Here is a 13,917-nt window from a genome sequence, read left to right as displayed (position 1 = left end):
GTGATGCAACTGTTGCTCTTCTCCCTGGCAAACATGCATAGAAATTCCCATATTCGCGTCATTGCCAGCTTGCAGTCACTAGAATGACATTCCAGTCTAGTTTTTTATCAAGTCCTCGGCACTAAAATGCACCTGGAATATGAAGAGTCTTTTTATTAAGCTTCCTCGCCCATGGCTGGCTTGAGTCTCAGTTCTACAGAACAGCCAAGTACATGCACAATCTTGCTTGTATGAAGGTGGTGGTTGTGCTACGTATAACCAGAGGCAGCAGAGTTGGGGGTATTTCTAGTAGATTGACATCAGCAAGGAATTGGCCACCACAAAACTGAAAGGACCAGAATAGTCCCCTTCAGTTAACACGCTGACCTTTCGCTTCTGGAGACGCGTGTCTTCATTCCAAAGTGCTCATGGCTCTGAGGGATTCCCGACCGTCCTTATTGCCCATCTCACTAAGCCAGCGCACAGGCTTGCCCTGGGGGCGTGTTGGCTCCAAGTTAGGCCCAGGATGGGGTGCAGCCGGCTGAACTGCCGTTGCAATGACAGAAGAGAGGAAGCTTGCACAGAGGCTGTCCACTCTGTCCCGGCTTTCGGCATTGCTCCAAGCCCCTGATGAGCAGAGCACTTGAGCTGCTCAGCTTAAGCAGGTGGAGAGTCCAGCTGATTTTAGCAGATTTACTGAGCCTTCAGCGTGTTACTGGTTCAGGGCCTTTGTCACATTAGGTCAATCTACACAGCAATTAATCACCCATGCTGGCCTGGATCAGGAATTAAGGCTTATGGAGCTTGGGCTATTGGGCTGTGTTGATGCTTGGGCTGGAGCCCGAACTCTGGGGCTTGTGAAGGCCTGGGCCAGTTATAGCCATGCCACCAGTCTCTTCTTCCAGTCAAGATGTTATGAGCGCTAAAATCGCTCGCAGACTCTGAGGGAAGCAAAGCGAAGTCTAGTGACCTCCTCCATTTTTCTTTCCCAAAATGTCATCCCGTGTATTCGAAATTCCCACCGATGCCGCACTTTGCTTGTCCTTGAATCACCGTCTTCGGACAGTCTACTCCAGAGAGCTTTGCGTGCTAAGCTTGATCTGATATAACTTTCATCTACCGAGGGAGCAGTCTGTGCCCTTACCAACGCAGAGCTCTTCTACTGTTGCTTTCTCTTTATCGGTCACGATAGCGTTCCTGTGTTTGAAAGGCCGTGGGACTCGCTGAGGTGAGTGTGGAGCAGAGGTTAAAGCACGTGCTGCTGCCCATCTGGACTGCTATTGATACAAACACAAAGGTATTTTCATGTCGGCTGATTATATTTTCATGTACTGATTACTAAGTTTCCACTTTGATACAGCAGCAAAGAGTCCGCCCGCCTCGGCCGCCTCCTCCAAAGATACAGCGTTCATCTAGGCCCGTGAGTAGCTGGTAGTTTTGCCTCCCTGCCGCCACTTAACACTGCCTGAATTGCGCTCTCAGTAGCATTACTAAATCTTGGTTGTCTGGACTGTTGAACCTTGCCAAAAGCAACGTGAGAATTATGCTCCTAAACTGCCTCCTTCTCTGCTGTGGCGCAACCTTGGGACCTGCATTTTATTCTGCTTTTCTTTGACAAGTTCTGCAGCTGCAGGTCAATTCTGCAGGTAGCTGATGCCACTGTTGTTTTTCCTCTTGTGGTAATTGTTTAAGCCAAAACTTCTTCTCGCCTGGCATAAGTTTTTAGCCAGTGAGCTTTTGAAGACTTGCATTAATCTCATAAATATGAAGGAAGCAAAAATCTGACACTGTTATTTGTTTTCCCCAGGTCTCGCTGTAAATGCATTGGGATAGATTGTTAAATTTTTCCTCCTAGAGTACATGAGTTGGATAGGTCTAAAGAAAAGGGAATCTGTGTCCGGGCAGTTCCACATTGTGTCCTGGATAGAAATGTGTATGATGCTCATTTTAAATACTAGCTGGAGATTCATTTAATTATATACAGTATAAAAAATTTCAGGCACCAACATCTTGATAAGACCAAATGCGTGTTTTACAGAAAAACTACACAGAAATCAGTGCGGCACCTGTGTTAGGCAAGGAAATGTTGTCTAAGCAGTTTTCTATTTTAAACACTGATTTGTAGCCATACTGTTGCATGTTAACTATTCCAGATGCCTTTAAAAATGGAGACTCTGCTAGATCTGAGGCAGTGACTGTTATTTACCAAAGGAAATAAGTGGGTGTCAGTTCAAGCTGACAGTTGTTTTTGCAAGAAACTAAGAGGGTACTTAATTCTATTTAGGTTTTTTGCCCAGGGAGCATAATTTCATCATAAGGCAAATGCTTTCTCTACTTGCTTCCTTATATAATTTTTTAAAGAACAACCTAGCAAGTTTTCAAATCTAGTCTTGCTAAAACTTGTTAAAGAGGTTTAATCTCTGTGATGTGCAGGCAAGCAGGTTAACCAGTGCACATGGGTGTGGGCTCACTTTTAACCTTCGGTGCATGTTCCTAGTTCAAACTTAAGCGGCATGATTTTTTCTTTGTGCCTGCGGGTGTTCAGCTTAAGAGTCATTGTTATGGATTTCTGCATTGTACACGTCCTTTCTACAGGTATAGACGGCAGTGCTAACTTGGCTTATGCATCTCCTTGGTTGTAATTGGTATCGGAGACCCTGCAAGATACACAGGAACACGTTTTCCCCTTTTTCCTTCTAAAACCAGCACTTTACATTTCTCTTGTTCTGTTCTAAGCTGGTGTATTGTCATCGGGCTATGCAGGGACTTCTGTGGACAAAACGCTACTGAACAATATTGCTTCCATTTGAATAGTGTTTTATATCAAATAAGATGTTGCCAAGTTTGTATAATTTCTCAAACGTAGAATGTTAGTCATCCTCGGCATGATGTGTTTGTGTCAACTGTCTTTTCTCCCAAAGTGATGGATAAAAAGTTGGGCAGTAAAACTAAAATCTCCTCTTGCATTCAACAGCCTGTGCTAACAAATGCCACTGGGATGCTGGGTTCGTTAGGATGAAAATCTAGATAGAATAGCTCTGGATAAATGTGTTTCTAGACCTTTTGTTCCAACAGCTATGCAAGTATGACTTACACATCGTATTTGCATGGACTGAGAATACAGAGCTGCTATACTTTGGCTTCGAGGGATAAGTGGCGGGGGGAAGAGATATCAAAATTAGTTTTTAAAGTTGATTAAATCCATAAATTACATGTTCATTGATACGGTTGTTCTGGTTTGAATACATAAAACACACTTTCTAGCCTGAAGCTAAAAGCTACAGCGTGCTTTTCCCTCCCTGTACTTAGATGTGTTGCAGAGGTAGGTATCAGGAAGTCACTTGTCCAGGGTGGGGACTCCAGTTACCCTGATTTCTGTGCCAAAGCCCCAGTACCACACAACACTCCCTCCCCTTGCCTGCTGCCAGGAGATACCTGTCCTCCGCAGGCCTCTGGGGGTCCGCAGAGTGGGTCTAAGTGGTTCGTGAAAGGTAGCTGTTTCCTTAGAAGTGCATTTCAACCTGTAGTTGGTTCACTGACCCTTGGGGTCCACAGGTTAAGATTTCCAAAGAGATGTGCACCTCTGTTCCAAATTTTTAGGGGTCTGGAAATGAAAAGAACTTGAAAGCCACTTCTTTATGCAGATGCTAGGTAATGGCATTTATGGGGAAGGAATGTCTGTAGCATGCGTCACTGGAGTAGTTTCAAATAAAAACACAGTAAGGAAATGTATAAGAAATAACCTTTTTCTATTTCACTGTTTGGGAATGAATGCTGCTCCCTGACAAAGGATCCATTGTTTATAGTGGATTGGAATGAAACTTCTGTCAATTAAAGAAAAGCACTTGAAATGTTGCATAATAATGTGTAAGGTGAAGTGGGGAGTATTCTGTGCAAATGTAACCCTTTTACAGTAGGTGTTTACCCTTTCTTTCATGGACACACACTTGGACAGTCGGATTTTCTAAATGCTTATGCATTCAGCACACATTTAACCCAGACTGCTTGGATAGATACAGCTTCAAATCCAACAAGGAATTGGCTTGTTTCCTGACTTTCCCCTTCAGCCTCCCTAGCGCAGCGCTCTAAATCCTTCTTAGCGTTTTTCCCCAGACACTGCTGGGCCGGTAACACTAGAGGAGCCATCCAAAGTCATCCCCCCCTTGAGTACCACCCAAAAGGTGAAAGTGTTCCCAGCGCGATGACAAGCCAGCTTTGCGCATCATCTTCCAGCTCAGGCTTAATTAAACAGCTTTCTTTCTTCCTTTCTCGCGTTCCCTCTCTCCTTCTCCCTCCCAGTACCCCTCTTGCTTGCCTCCCTCTCTCTCTCTTTCTCTGTTTTATCATCCCTAATGAAGCAGTCTTCTCCATCGATCCTGCTGATTGCCAGCCCATTCTTTTTGTTTGTTGGCACTGAGCCATTCAGCTGCACTCTGACAGCTCAGCTCGTCTAATTAGCTCTGTTGTTCTTTTCCCCATGTTTCACCACGTTGCAAGTTCAGTGGAAGTTGCCACAAACTTAATCCTTCTATTCCTGCCAGAAATTCACCTTCTTAAGTTGTCTTCATTGTGGAAAGGAATGGTCTTGTGTGGGGACTGATCTCAGAGACCTTCGCATCTGACCTTTCTCTAAACCCTTCCTCCACCCCCCACGAATAGCAGCGGTCCGTTGCTGAACTTCGCCATCATTCCTGCTGCGTGCCGTTACTTTGAAACGAAAATACCAAAGACAGTAATTTTCCTATTACCTTGTTTGTGTTTGCGTGGAGCTTGCAAACCCTACACACAGGATTCAGTGCTTCTTCCTGAGGTGCAACTGGGAGTTTTAAATTCCTACAACCACACTGGACAGCGGGGAGAGACCATCATCTCTCACTGCAAACCAATTCACCGGTCATCCAAAGAGCATTTAGGTTGCAGACTTTTGTCGGCCTCCTAGATGCAGAACTGCAGCTGTTACGAAAGCACAAGCTTAGGGAGGGCAGAAGTTTAGCTCTTGTTCCTTAACGTTATTTGAGGGCTTTGGAGATTCCTGCTGAAACCAATGTTAGGCTAAGTGAACAACATAGAGATTTGTTATGAAAACAATTGTTACCTTTGGAAAAACTCCCTTGGAGAAGGTGATCTGTACTGCCTGGCCCTGACCCTGCAAACACTTCGCTTGACACATGCAAGTGGTCACATCGACTCCAGCAATTCTGCTCACGCGAGAAAAGTTAGGTATGTGTAGAAACGGTTGCATGATTGGGGCCAGTGGTTTTCCATTCCCTAATTCGACGTTTGTATATTTCCTGTTCTGTGCCAACAAAAACAAAGCAGTGTTTCTCAGCATCAGAAGACGATAGTTAGGCAGCTCTTTCAGGGGCAGGGAACCATTTTCGGGTCGGGGACCACTGATCCACAGAAAAACGACACACAAGTGAGAAGCAAAAAATAAAAAAATAAAAACCCCTCACTGACATGGCCCCCAACTCAGAAGGAGAACGACACTCCCCACGTTCCCCTGGCACACCAGGGCCTAGGGGGAGCCAGCCTAGTAGATTTTGTGTGCTCCATCCCCACAGTGGGGCAATGGAGGGGCTGGAGCACCAGCGCAGGTTTCCTAATGCTGGGGATGCCCTGAGCTTCGGGGGCCAGATCCAGTCAAGCAGCCCCCTGGTCCTGAGGTTTCCCACCCCTGCTTCATGGCATTGTGGAAATGAGTAGTGATTTTCATGCTTTCACCCTTATTTTCTCTCCTTCACGTCTTTCAGCCCTTTCTTCTCTACACAGAAGCAATTGCTAAAGAAAGTCAGTCGGTTTATTACCAACAGGCAAACAAAAGGAGCATGGTTTTGGAGTTGAACCCTGGTCTTCAGTACAATGTGCCACAAAATACAAGACTTCCCCATTTTCAGCTGAGCGATTAAGCCTTTCCGTGGTGCACCCAATTTGGCGACTCAGTCAGATGATCTAGTATTTGTTCATTCATTGCACGGACAAGTGAAATAAACTTTTAGTACTTGGCTAATATCCATCAGTCAGTGTATTGACCTGACTTTCCAATTCCTCACATCTTCAGCATGATTCCAAACTGACAAAAGCATCTACAGAACATTTTTTTAAACATGCTTTTAAAAAAAAAAAAGTTGAACCATTTTAACCCTTATCCCAGACAGCTAAACTTAGATATACATTTGCACAACTCCCTGTATTTTAAAGTCCGTTAATGAGATGGACCGCTAGTTCTGTTTAATATAGATTTTAATTCTGATTTTAGTGTGGCACAGAAATTCATAAAATTGCAAGTGGGATTCTGAATGTCGAAGTTGGCAGTGGATCAATTTTTGCAGATTTGATGTGGATTGTGTCTGTTGTTTTGATGCTTGTCAGAGTATTTGATGAAATGTCTCCATTGTGTGTATATAATAGGTTCGTCCTCCAAGACCTCATGTCGTTAAGAGACCCAAGAGCAACATTGCCGTGGAAGGGCGAAGGACTTCAGTTTCCAGTCCAGAACAGTAAGTATTTTGTTGCTGCATTTCTCGACATCTGCTTGAGCATGTAAAGGGCCTGGCATTTGTTTATAATTAGCGCTGGTCAAAGATAGGAAACACTTTCACAAAAAAATTCTGAATTTTTATTACGAAACAGAATAGTTTTTCATTGTTTAAAAATTTGGGGCAACATTATAGATGAGAGAAACCTTTTTTTTTTTTTAAGTGCCAAAATATCTAATTGTTTTTAAAAAAAGTATTTTTTTTAAAAAAGCTTTTTGTGAAAGACGTTTTTTCATTTATAAAATTCAATCTACAATTCTGACCAGTTCTGTTTAGAACCTGCCATCATCGACTGGCCTTGCCTCGGAACCAGGAAGAGTTTTATGAGGAGAAATTTAAGGCTGGTTCTATGTGATTGTTGAAGGCCAGTTGAGGTTCTACAGAGAGCCTTATAGGGAAGGCTTTATAGTGTACAATGTGTGTTGGGTAGTTAACATTTCATAATCTCTGTAGATTTGATTGAAAACTTCTCTAAATCATTTTTATAAATAAGTTTCATTCCTGTAACTAAAGGATATCGCACACAAACAACCCACAGGCATTGCGTTCCAGCTTCTTTTGTTGTTCAAAACAATAATGCATCATCATCTGTTATCCCGAACAGAGAAGATTTTGCAGATTTGTCAATGAAAGCTACCAAACAAAGGACTTCATAGAAGATACAGATTTGTTGAGTAGTTTATTCAGTTGCAATAGCCTTTCCAACCTGTAGTTAAACTGTAGGCCACCAAGTATAAATCTGAAGAGAGAATATATATCCCTCTTTAGTAATGCAGCCTAAAGAACACTTACAATATCCAACAGATGTATTTCATGTAGCATCAATTTCCACCTTTTTTTATTATTTAGCAAATTATTTAGAATGTCAATGTTTACACTACCTCCGATTGCAAAAGAAGCGATCACATGGCACTTCTGTTTGCTTACCAAAGTAGTCTGCTAGTTTGCTGCACTCGAGTGTCTCAGTAAGTAGGTGGCCTTATTTCAGTTCAGAATTGGGAAGCCAGCTGCCAGGAACCACTGATCTTAGGCAGAAAACAGTGTTCTGAGCAGTACTGTTCATGTCATGAGAGAGGGGCTTGGCACTCGCCGGGTGAACATTCAGGCAGCAAGGTAAGAATAGTGGACACGAAAGTAAATATAAGTTGCCTGAACCAGACTTACAAAACTAAATGTATATTTTTTCCCTTGGAATGTCTTTAATTGAACGCTTGAAAAGTGAACTTACTTTCCATTTCTAAAATAGCCTTGATCTTAGCTTTCCTTTCCAGCCACTGTCCCAGTAAGCATCCATGTCCTGTCCAGGCCATGTTATTTGTTTGTTCTCTAATTTGAGATGATTGGTTATCATGGCAGTATTCTAGGTTGCAGATAACTGGTAAATCTGAAACTATTTGAAAACTTTGAACCTGAAAATACTTAGCTTCTGTGAACTTATTTGTTTTCAATTCTGAAGAGAGAGAGAGTGTCACTTGTAGTTTATATTCAGCTGGAAATAGCTGGTCACTTTTAAACCAATGCACAATCATCCTATATTTTTTATAGTGGAATCTGATTGCCCTCTTGTGGAATAGATTGCAAGTCAGTCCAACACAGGGGTTCGCGTGGCATATGGTGCTTTGTGGAAGGCTCTACTTGCATAAAGATTATAGTTTTCATTTTTACATAAGGAAATATATTTTGTGAATCATTTCATTAACATACTGATCCTTGAATTGTTGCATGACTAATAGACTGCAGGGATAGGATAAAGGAATTAGTGTAACTACCATTCATATTTTGTAGGAAGGATTACACATTTTTGGATTAAGCTGCCTGACTTGCTCCTAAACTTTATTTACCTTTCATGTTGAATGAAAATGATATAAGATCAGGAAATTTGGTTGAAAGAACTCACCAGTATTTGACGTTTATACCGACCAGTTAAATACAAATACCGTTTCCATTCCAAATGTTAATTTTTTACAGGTTAGTTTGCTAAGGATTCCTGAAAATTCACCAACTGAAACAACAAATCACTAAACTGCTGTATTGTGGAAATGGCTGTGAATGCAAAGTGTGTTGATGATTCTTTGCTGCCATAAACTGACTTGTTATTTAGGCTCATGCTCTGGCAAAAAAAAAAATCACATTTTGGCATTTCACTGCAAGAGGAGTTTTTTACATTTTATGTGACCATCAGGAGCTTGGAGGTGGGAAGGGAGTTGCTTCTGGTGCCAGTGACATTTGGTGTGTGGTGCCAGTATTTTTCTGAATCTTTCTGATCTGTCCCAGCTTCAGTGTTTCTCCAAATCCAGATGTCATGTCACAATAGCAGTTGGACGTATTTTCCTTCTCTCCTGTCATCAACTTTAACTGGCAGGATAAACTTTAGCAAACATAGGGAGCCTCCAGCCAGACAGTTAATCCTACAGTATATAATAGACTAGACACCTTGTAAAAATAATTCAAACAAAAACATGCTGGCACTGGGGAGATGAATGAGAAAAGAAAGAGGCGGCAGATGCCGCTTCAAGGTGTTGTGATAGAAGATGGCAATCTTCACCAGAGAGCATGATATGTGTGGCTCCCGAGCATCACCTCGGGCAAGATCTCAAGCCAGGATTAGTGGTGTGGTGGTGTCAGAAATATGCCGCATCTTCTGCTTAATAAGAAAGCTAATATAAATGGCTCGTGCCTTTGAAGCGTGGTTGGGCAGGTGCCTTTGACCAGGAGGAGACTCATTAATCCTAACCGCCCTCCTCACTATTTACCCCAGAACAGCATTTTAAATAAATGAAAAACATTTAAAAGAATAGCTGACCCTCGTTAAAAAGAGGACCTCATGGCCATTTCCTACAAGCCATTATCCTTTGCATTTCCCAGGAGGGGAGAGTGCTCTTGTGTCTCTCTGAAAGGAAACCACAAAGACAGGATTTCTTTCTAACAGCTTACACTGCTTTTCCCTCTTGCTTGGTTTTGGCCCATCTTTAGGTTTTGTCCTTCACGTTGCACTCAGGTGAAACTAGACTAATGCAGCCTTCTGCTATTATCATTCTAATGCACGCAGAAGAGTTCCTTGCTGGTCAGATTTCTCTTGAGGCCAGTTGTCGGCAGAGTTGAACAAAAGATTTGTTTCTTATCCTTTATCTGTAATTTTCCTCTGCCTTTGCCAATGATACAGATTTGTCTTCTGTTTCTCTCTTCAATGACCAGCCAGGCTGCCCTTCTTTTGTAAGGGTGAACCCTTGTTTCACCTGGCGGTGAAACCGAAGGGTTCCCAGGCACCAGCAGGAATTCTTTTTCCCCTCCTCAGGCAGATTCCATTTTGTTTTGAGTGTGTCCCCGTCAGCTCTATGAATGGGCTGAAGAGGAAATGAATTGCCTGTTAATGAAACCCACAGATGATACCGAATGGGCGGGAGGTGCAAACACCATTCAGGTCGGGGGAACAAAAACAACGGGATCGAGGCAGGCCAGAAATATGAATGGAATGTGACAAAATGAGAGTCGGCTTTAAAACATGGGAGTCTTTTGTCCAAAGATCATGCAAAGTCAGTGCGTGTGAGAAACCAGTAAGGCAATAATGCCTATGGAGACTCAGGGTGATACAGGACGGCTCACTAGATGTGAATTCGCATAGCGATGTGGCAGCAAAACGAGGCCGGTTCAGTTTTGGTGTGTAGCAAGTGGCGGGGCCCTGGATCTTACTGTACAAATCCCAATAGCCCCCTTGTTTGTGGAAGTGACTGTACGGCTCATGGCACGTTTGTGTTCCGCCCTGCAAGCCCCAGGGTTGGCTGGTCTCCCCTGTGGGCCCAGGAACGGAGAGTGCAGGGTCCTCTTCCAGGAGAATCGTGGTGTGTCAGGCAGGTGCTCGTTTAGCAGGGAGGGTTCAGCTTCAGCCAGAGACGCCCGACCCCCACTCGCCCCAGAGTTGGGACACTGGAGACAAGTCGTGACAGCCGCTGGAGCCCTGCTGAACCCGCGAGCTCCCGATTTCAGGAGCTGTTTTGTGGGCTGAGGAGACTGGTTGAATGGCAGGGGAGGAGGGAGACAGAGGGCAAAGAGCAGGGGGCTGAGCAACAAGAGGGGCCCAACTGCCCCATGGGAGCTCAGGAACTTCACAGAATGTACTGTGCAACTGGACAGACGTTCTCCTGCTGGGATTCATGCCTGTCCTTCACAGGCAGAACAGAAACACTCTGGGGTGCTGCTAACCTCGCAGTGGGGGCGGGGGGAAGGGCCTGTGTAGAGGAGCGGCCCATCGTCAACCCCGGAGGCCTTGTGGGGATAGCTCAGGTGCATTTCCAGAAGAACTAGGGACATTCAGGAGGAGAGACGACTGAGAGATGGTGGGCGGGAGCAGGCAAATAAATATGTTACCATCGAGCATGGACACTTTCTCCCAGGAAGGAGGAGATACCGTGAGAGGCCAAGCTCTGGAGTTAGTTATGGTTGATGGAGAACTTTCTAAAAATAACAATTGACGAAAAACCTTCCAGTGTTTCTGCCAAAGCTATCACAGTGTCACCCTGTGAAATGACCTGGTGCCGGGGATGGCTCCCTGTCTGTTTCCCCACCCACTGCCACCCTGTTCATAGCTTCTTGTTTTCCATCTTTAAGTGAGGCTCTCCACTTCTCAGATGGGACCCTGCAGTCCAGGAGCGTCACAGCGAGGCCCCAGGCTAGACGGAGGGAGATCTTTGGGTGTGACAGCGTCGTCAGCAATAGCTACAAATCATTCTGAGTCTCCTCAGAGTGAAAGCATTGCTTCTGCATTGTAGAATGTCCTCGTTCTTATTGCCAAGCAATAAATCGTTCCCGATGGCAGAACGACCCTTCCCCAGCAGCATCTTCCACACAGGGCCAAATGCTTCTCCCCTCGACACTGCCAGCTGGAAGGTGAGAGTGGGAAGGTCTGAGAGATGCAGGAGTAGGGACGTGAACGACTAGTCGACTAGTCGCTCCCCCCAAAGGAGGAGGAGCCCAGCTCGGAAGAGACAGTAGCTTAGTTTATGGGAAGAATGATTTGGATGCAGAAGGATTTGCATTTCCTCCTGATGACACGCGTAGCAGTTGGGTTGCCACTCCGTTCGCCAGGAGCACAACGCCGCCAGTGCTGACGTGTGCTTCCCGGCTCGTGGTGAGTGGTTCCGGTTTTGTGTTTCCCATCCCTTCTCTTCCACATCCCTTAACCAGTTCTGCTTTCCTGAGAACTTCCCCATCAGACGGACCCTTCCTCTCGCCCCAGCAATCCTGATGCGTGTGCTGCTGACTTTGCCTGTGAGCAGAGCTGTGATCTGCAGGTTTCCAACGTGTTTGGAAAGGGAGATTCTGCAGTAATAATACTCTGTGTTTCCATGGGAAGGGCAGAGTGCGTTTGGGACGCAGTAATGAAAGAAACCCAACCAGAACAAGGAAATCCCCCGTTTTTCTTTCCCGTCCCCCGGAGGCGTGCTCGTGAAGCCCAGTGGCGTCATTGGAAGTGACTTGGCCCTCAGACAAATAGGCCCATTTTGCCATGCGCATAGTACACTGGGAAAGCCCTCTCTTTCTCCAGGGCAGAGACCTGATCCTGAAAGCTGTGGGACCCTTGCCCGAGGAAGCTCTGGGGGAGCAGGTATTTGGTCCATTTGCTTCCTTCCTGCAGGTAGAGCCTGGTGTATTCTGTTTCTACTCTGCTTGGGCGCGTGCATTGTGCAGGACAATCTCCTCAGACTGACACTAAAACGAGCACCCTCCAAACCATGCCCAGAAATCTCTCTGCCCACAGCTGCCATTCATGTGACTGGTTAACAGCCAGAGCCCTGGGAATACTTACATGGGGGTACGAATACAGGTTGAACCTCTGTAAACCAGGACTTCCTGGTCGGGCAACACCCGTGGTCCAGCAGGTCCACAAATGTTCCAGGACCAGAGAATCCTGGTGTAGGGCTGGTGCCTTGCGGACTGGCAAGGTTGAGGGCTGCTGGCAGCTCACTGCCGGTGGGGCCAGAAGCCAAGAACACCGCAGCTGAGAAGCCAGGTGTGCCCCAGTGGGGCTGTCCGGCGGGGTTGGGAGCCTGGCATGCCACAGCAGGGCTGCCTGGAGGGGCTGGAAGCCAGACACGCTGCAGCAGAGTGGCTGGGAGCGTTGTGCTGCAGCTGGGCTGGTAGTCTAGGGTGCCAAGCGTGCCCCAGCTGGGCTGCTTGGTGGGGCGGGAGCCTGGTGTGCTATGAGCTGGGTTTCCCAGCAGGACAGGGAAGAGGGGGCTGGGACTGGCGGGGCGGGGGACCTGTGGCTGGTCTAGCACTGTGGAGGTCTGGTAGCTGGGGAGGCAGAAATACGATCCCACATCCGGGACGGGTCAGGTCCCGAAGGTGCTGGACCAGAGAGGTCCAACCTGTCCGTGAATCTACCTGGCTGCTTATCTGATCTAATTCAAGTCTCTTGTTCACTGGAAACTGGAAACGAGGGGGGATGGGAATCTTTCTGTGCGTAACTCCGTACACATGGCGTCCTTCCATGATGCACTGAAACAGCTGAATTTCCCAACCTGTGCCTGCCCCTCATCCCACTTCCTCCCCAGAGAGAAATGCAATGTCTTAGTTGTGCAGCACTAGTTACATTTCCCTTACTCTGTAGGGAGTGCGAGACCGCCGGGCCCAGGCATCTGCGGATAGGGTTAGGAAATGGACCAGGAGCAGGGGAGACCAGCTGGCTTCCTGCGGTCTTGTTTCCTTCTGCCAATTACAATTGTTTCATTTTACCAGTGCCCCCGGCAGCAGGTGTTTTTCTGCCACTACCCGCAGGGGGAATCTAGTCCCATGCATTCTCCTCTGCGATGCTGCTAAAGAGAACGACAAAGGGAAGCCCAAATCAGCATCCCGATAAATGTCAGTATGGAGAGGAGTGTGGCTGTTCCCTTCCATCAAACTCCACCAAAATAGCACTGACACTATGGCAAACGATTTACTAGACTGTGAATCTCCCTCCATGCTCGTATGTGGCAGGGCTTGTAAGGAGGAGCCTGTATTCAGTAGGAGGTTTTTGTTCTCTGGTATATTGGTTGTGAGTGACTCCGATAGCGGCATTGTCCAACATCTCCGAAATGCCAACCCAGTCTTTGAGCCTTGCATCTTCTTTCCAGTGGGAGGAGACGAAAAGTACAACGTTAAGGAGTCCGGCAAATAGAATCCCTCTGAGCCATCCTCTGAAAAGCCAGCTACCACTCAGGCATCCTTCTTCAACATTACGCTTCTCAGCGCACTTGTTTAACACGAAGGCATAAACTAGCTCTAGATTTGTGCGTTAGTATTTCCTGCCCAAGCAAAGAAAGTTATTTCCCGAGTGCATGTGTTCACTTTGTAGCGGATCATTGGTTACAATAAAAAGCTTGAAAAGGTTCTGATGCGAAGGTAGTGATGGCACCTTCCC

At 45.9% G+C, this 13,917-nt stretch overlaps 1 protein-coding gene across 7 annotated transcripts in view; it reads left to right on the top strand.

The window, feature by feature from the left end:
- Nucleotides 1–13,917, top strand: part of DENND1A (DENN domain containing 1A) — a 361,801-nt gene that overhangs the window by 330,804 nt on the left and 17,080 nt on the right. For 3 of the 7 annotated variants that reach the window (XM_075905649.1, XM_075905652.1, XM_075905656.1), the window contains exons 20-21: nt 1,340–1,399; nt 6,391–6,479. In XM_075905649.1, coding sequence (XP_075761764.1) covers nt 1,340–1,399; nt 6,391–6,479 — 149 coding nt within the window. The remainder of the gene's footprint in view (nt 1–1,339; nt 1,400–6,390; nt 6,480–13,917) is intronic. The other 4 variants (XM_075905650.1, XM_075905654.1, XM_075905651.1 and 1 more) reach the window with 2 other exon arrangements.

Source organism: Pelodiscus sinensis, chromosome 22 (genome assembly GCF_049634645.1).
Source record: "Pelodiscus sinensis isolate JC-2024 chromosome 22, ASM4963464v1, whole genome shotgun sequence".
Lineage (NCBI taxonomy): Eukaryota > Metazoa > Chordata > Testudines > Trionychidae > Pelodiscus > Pelodiscus sinensis.
This window is presented reverse-complemented; position numbering and strand designations above follow the sequence as displayed.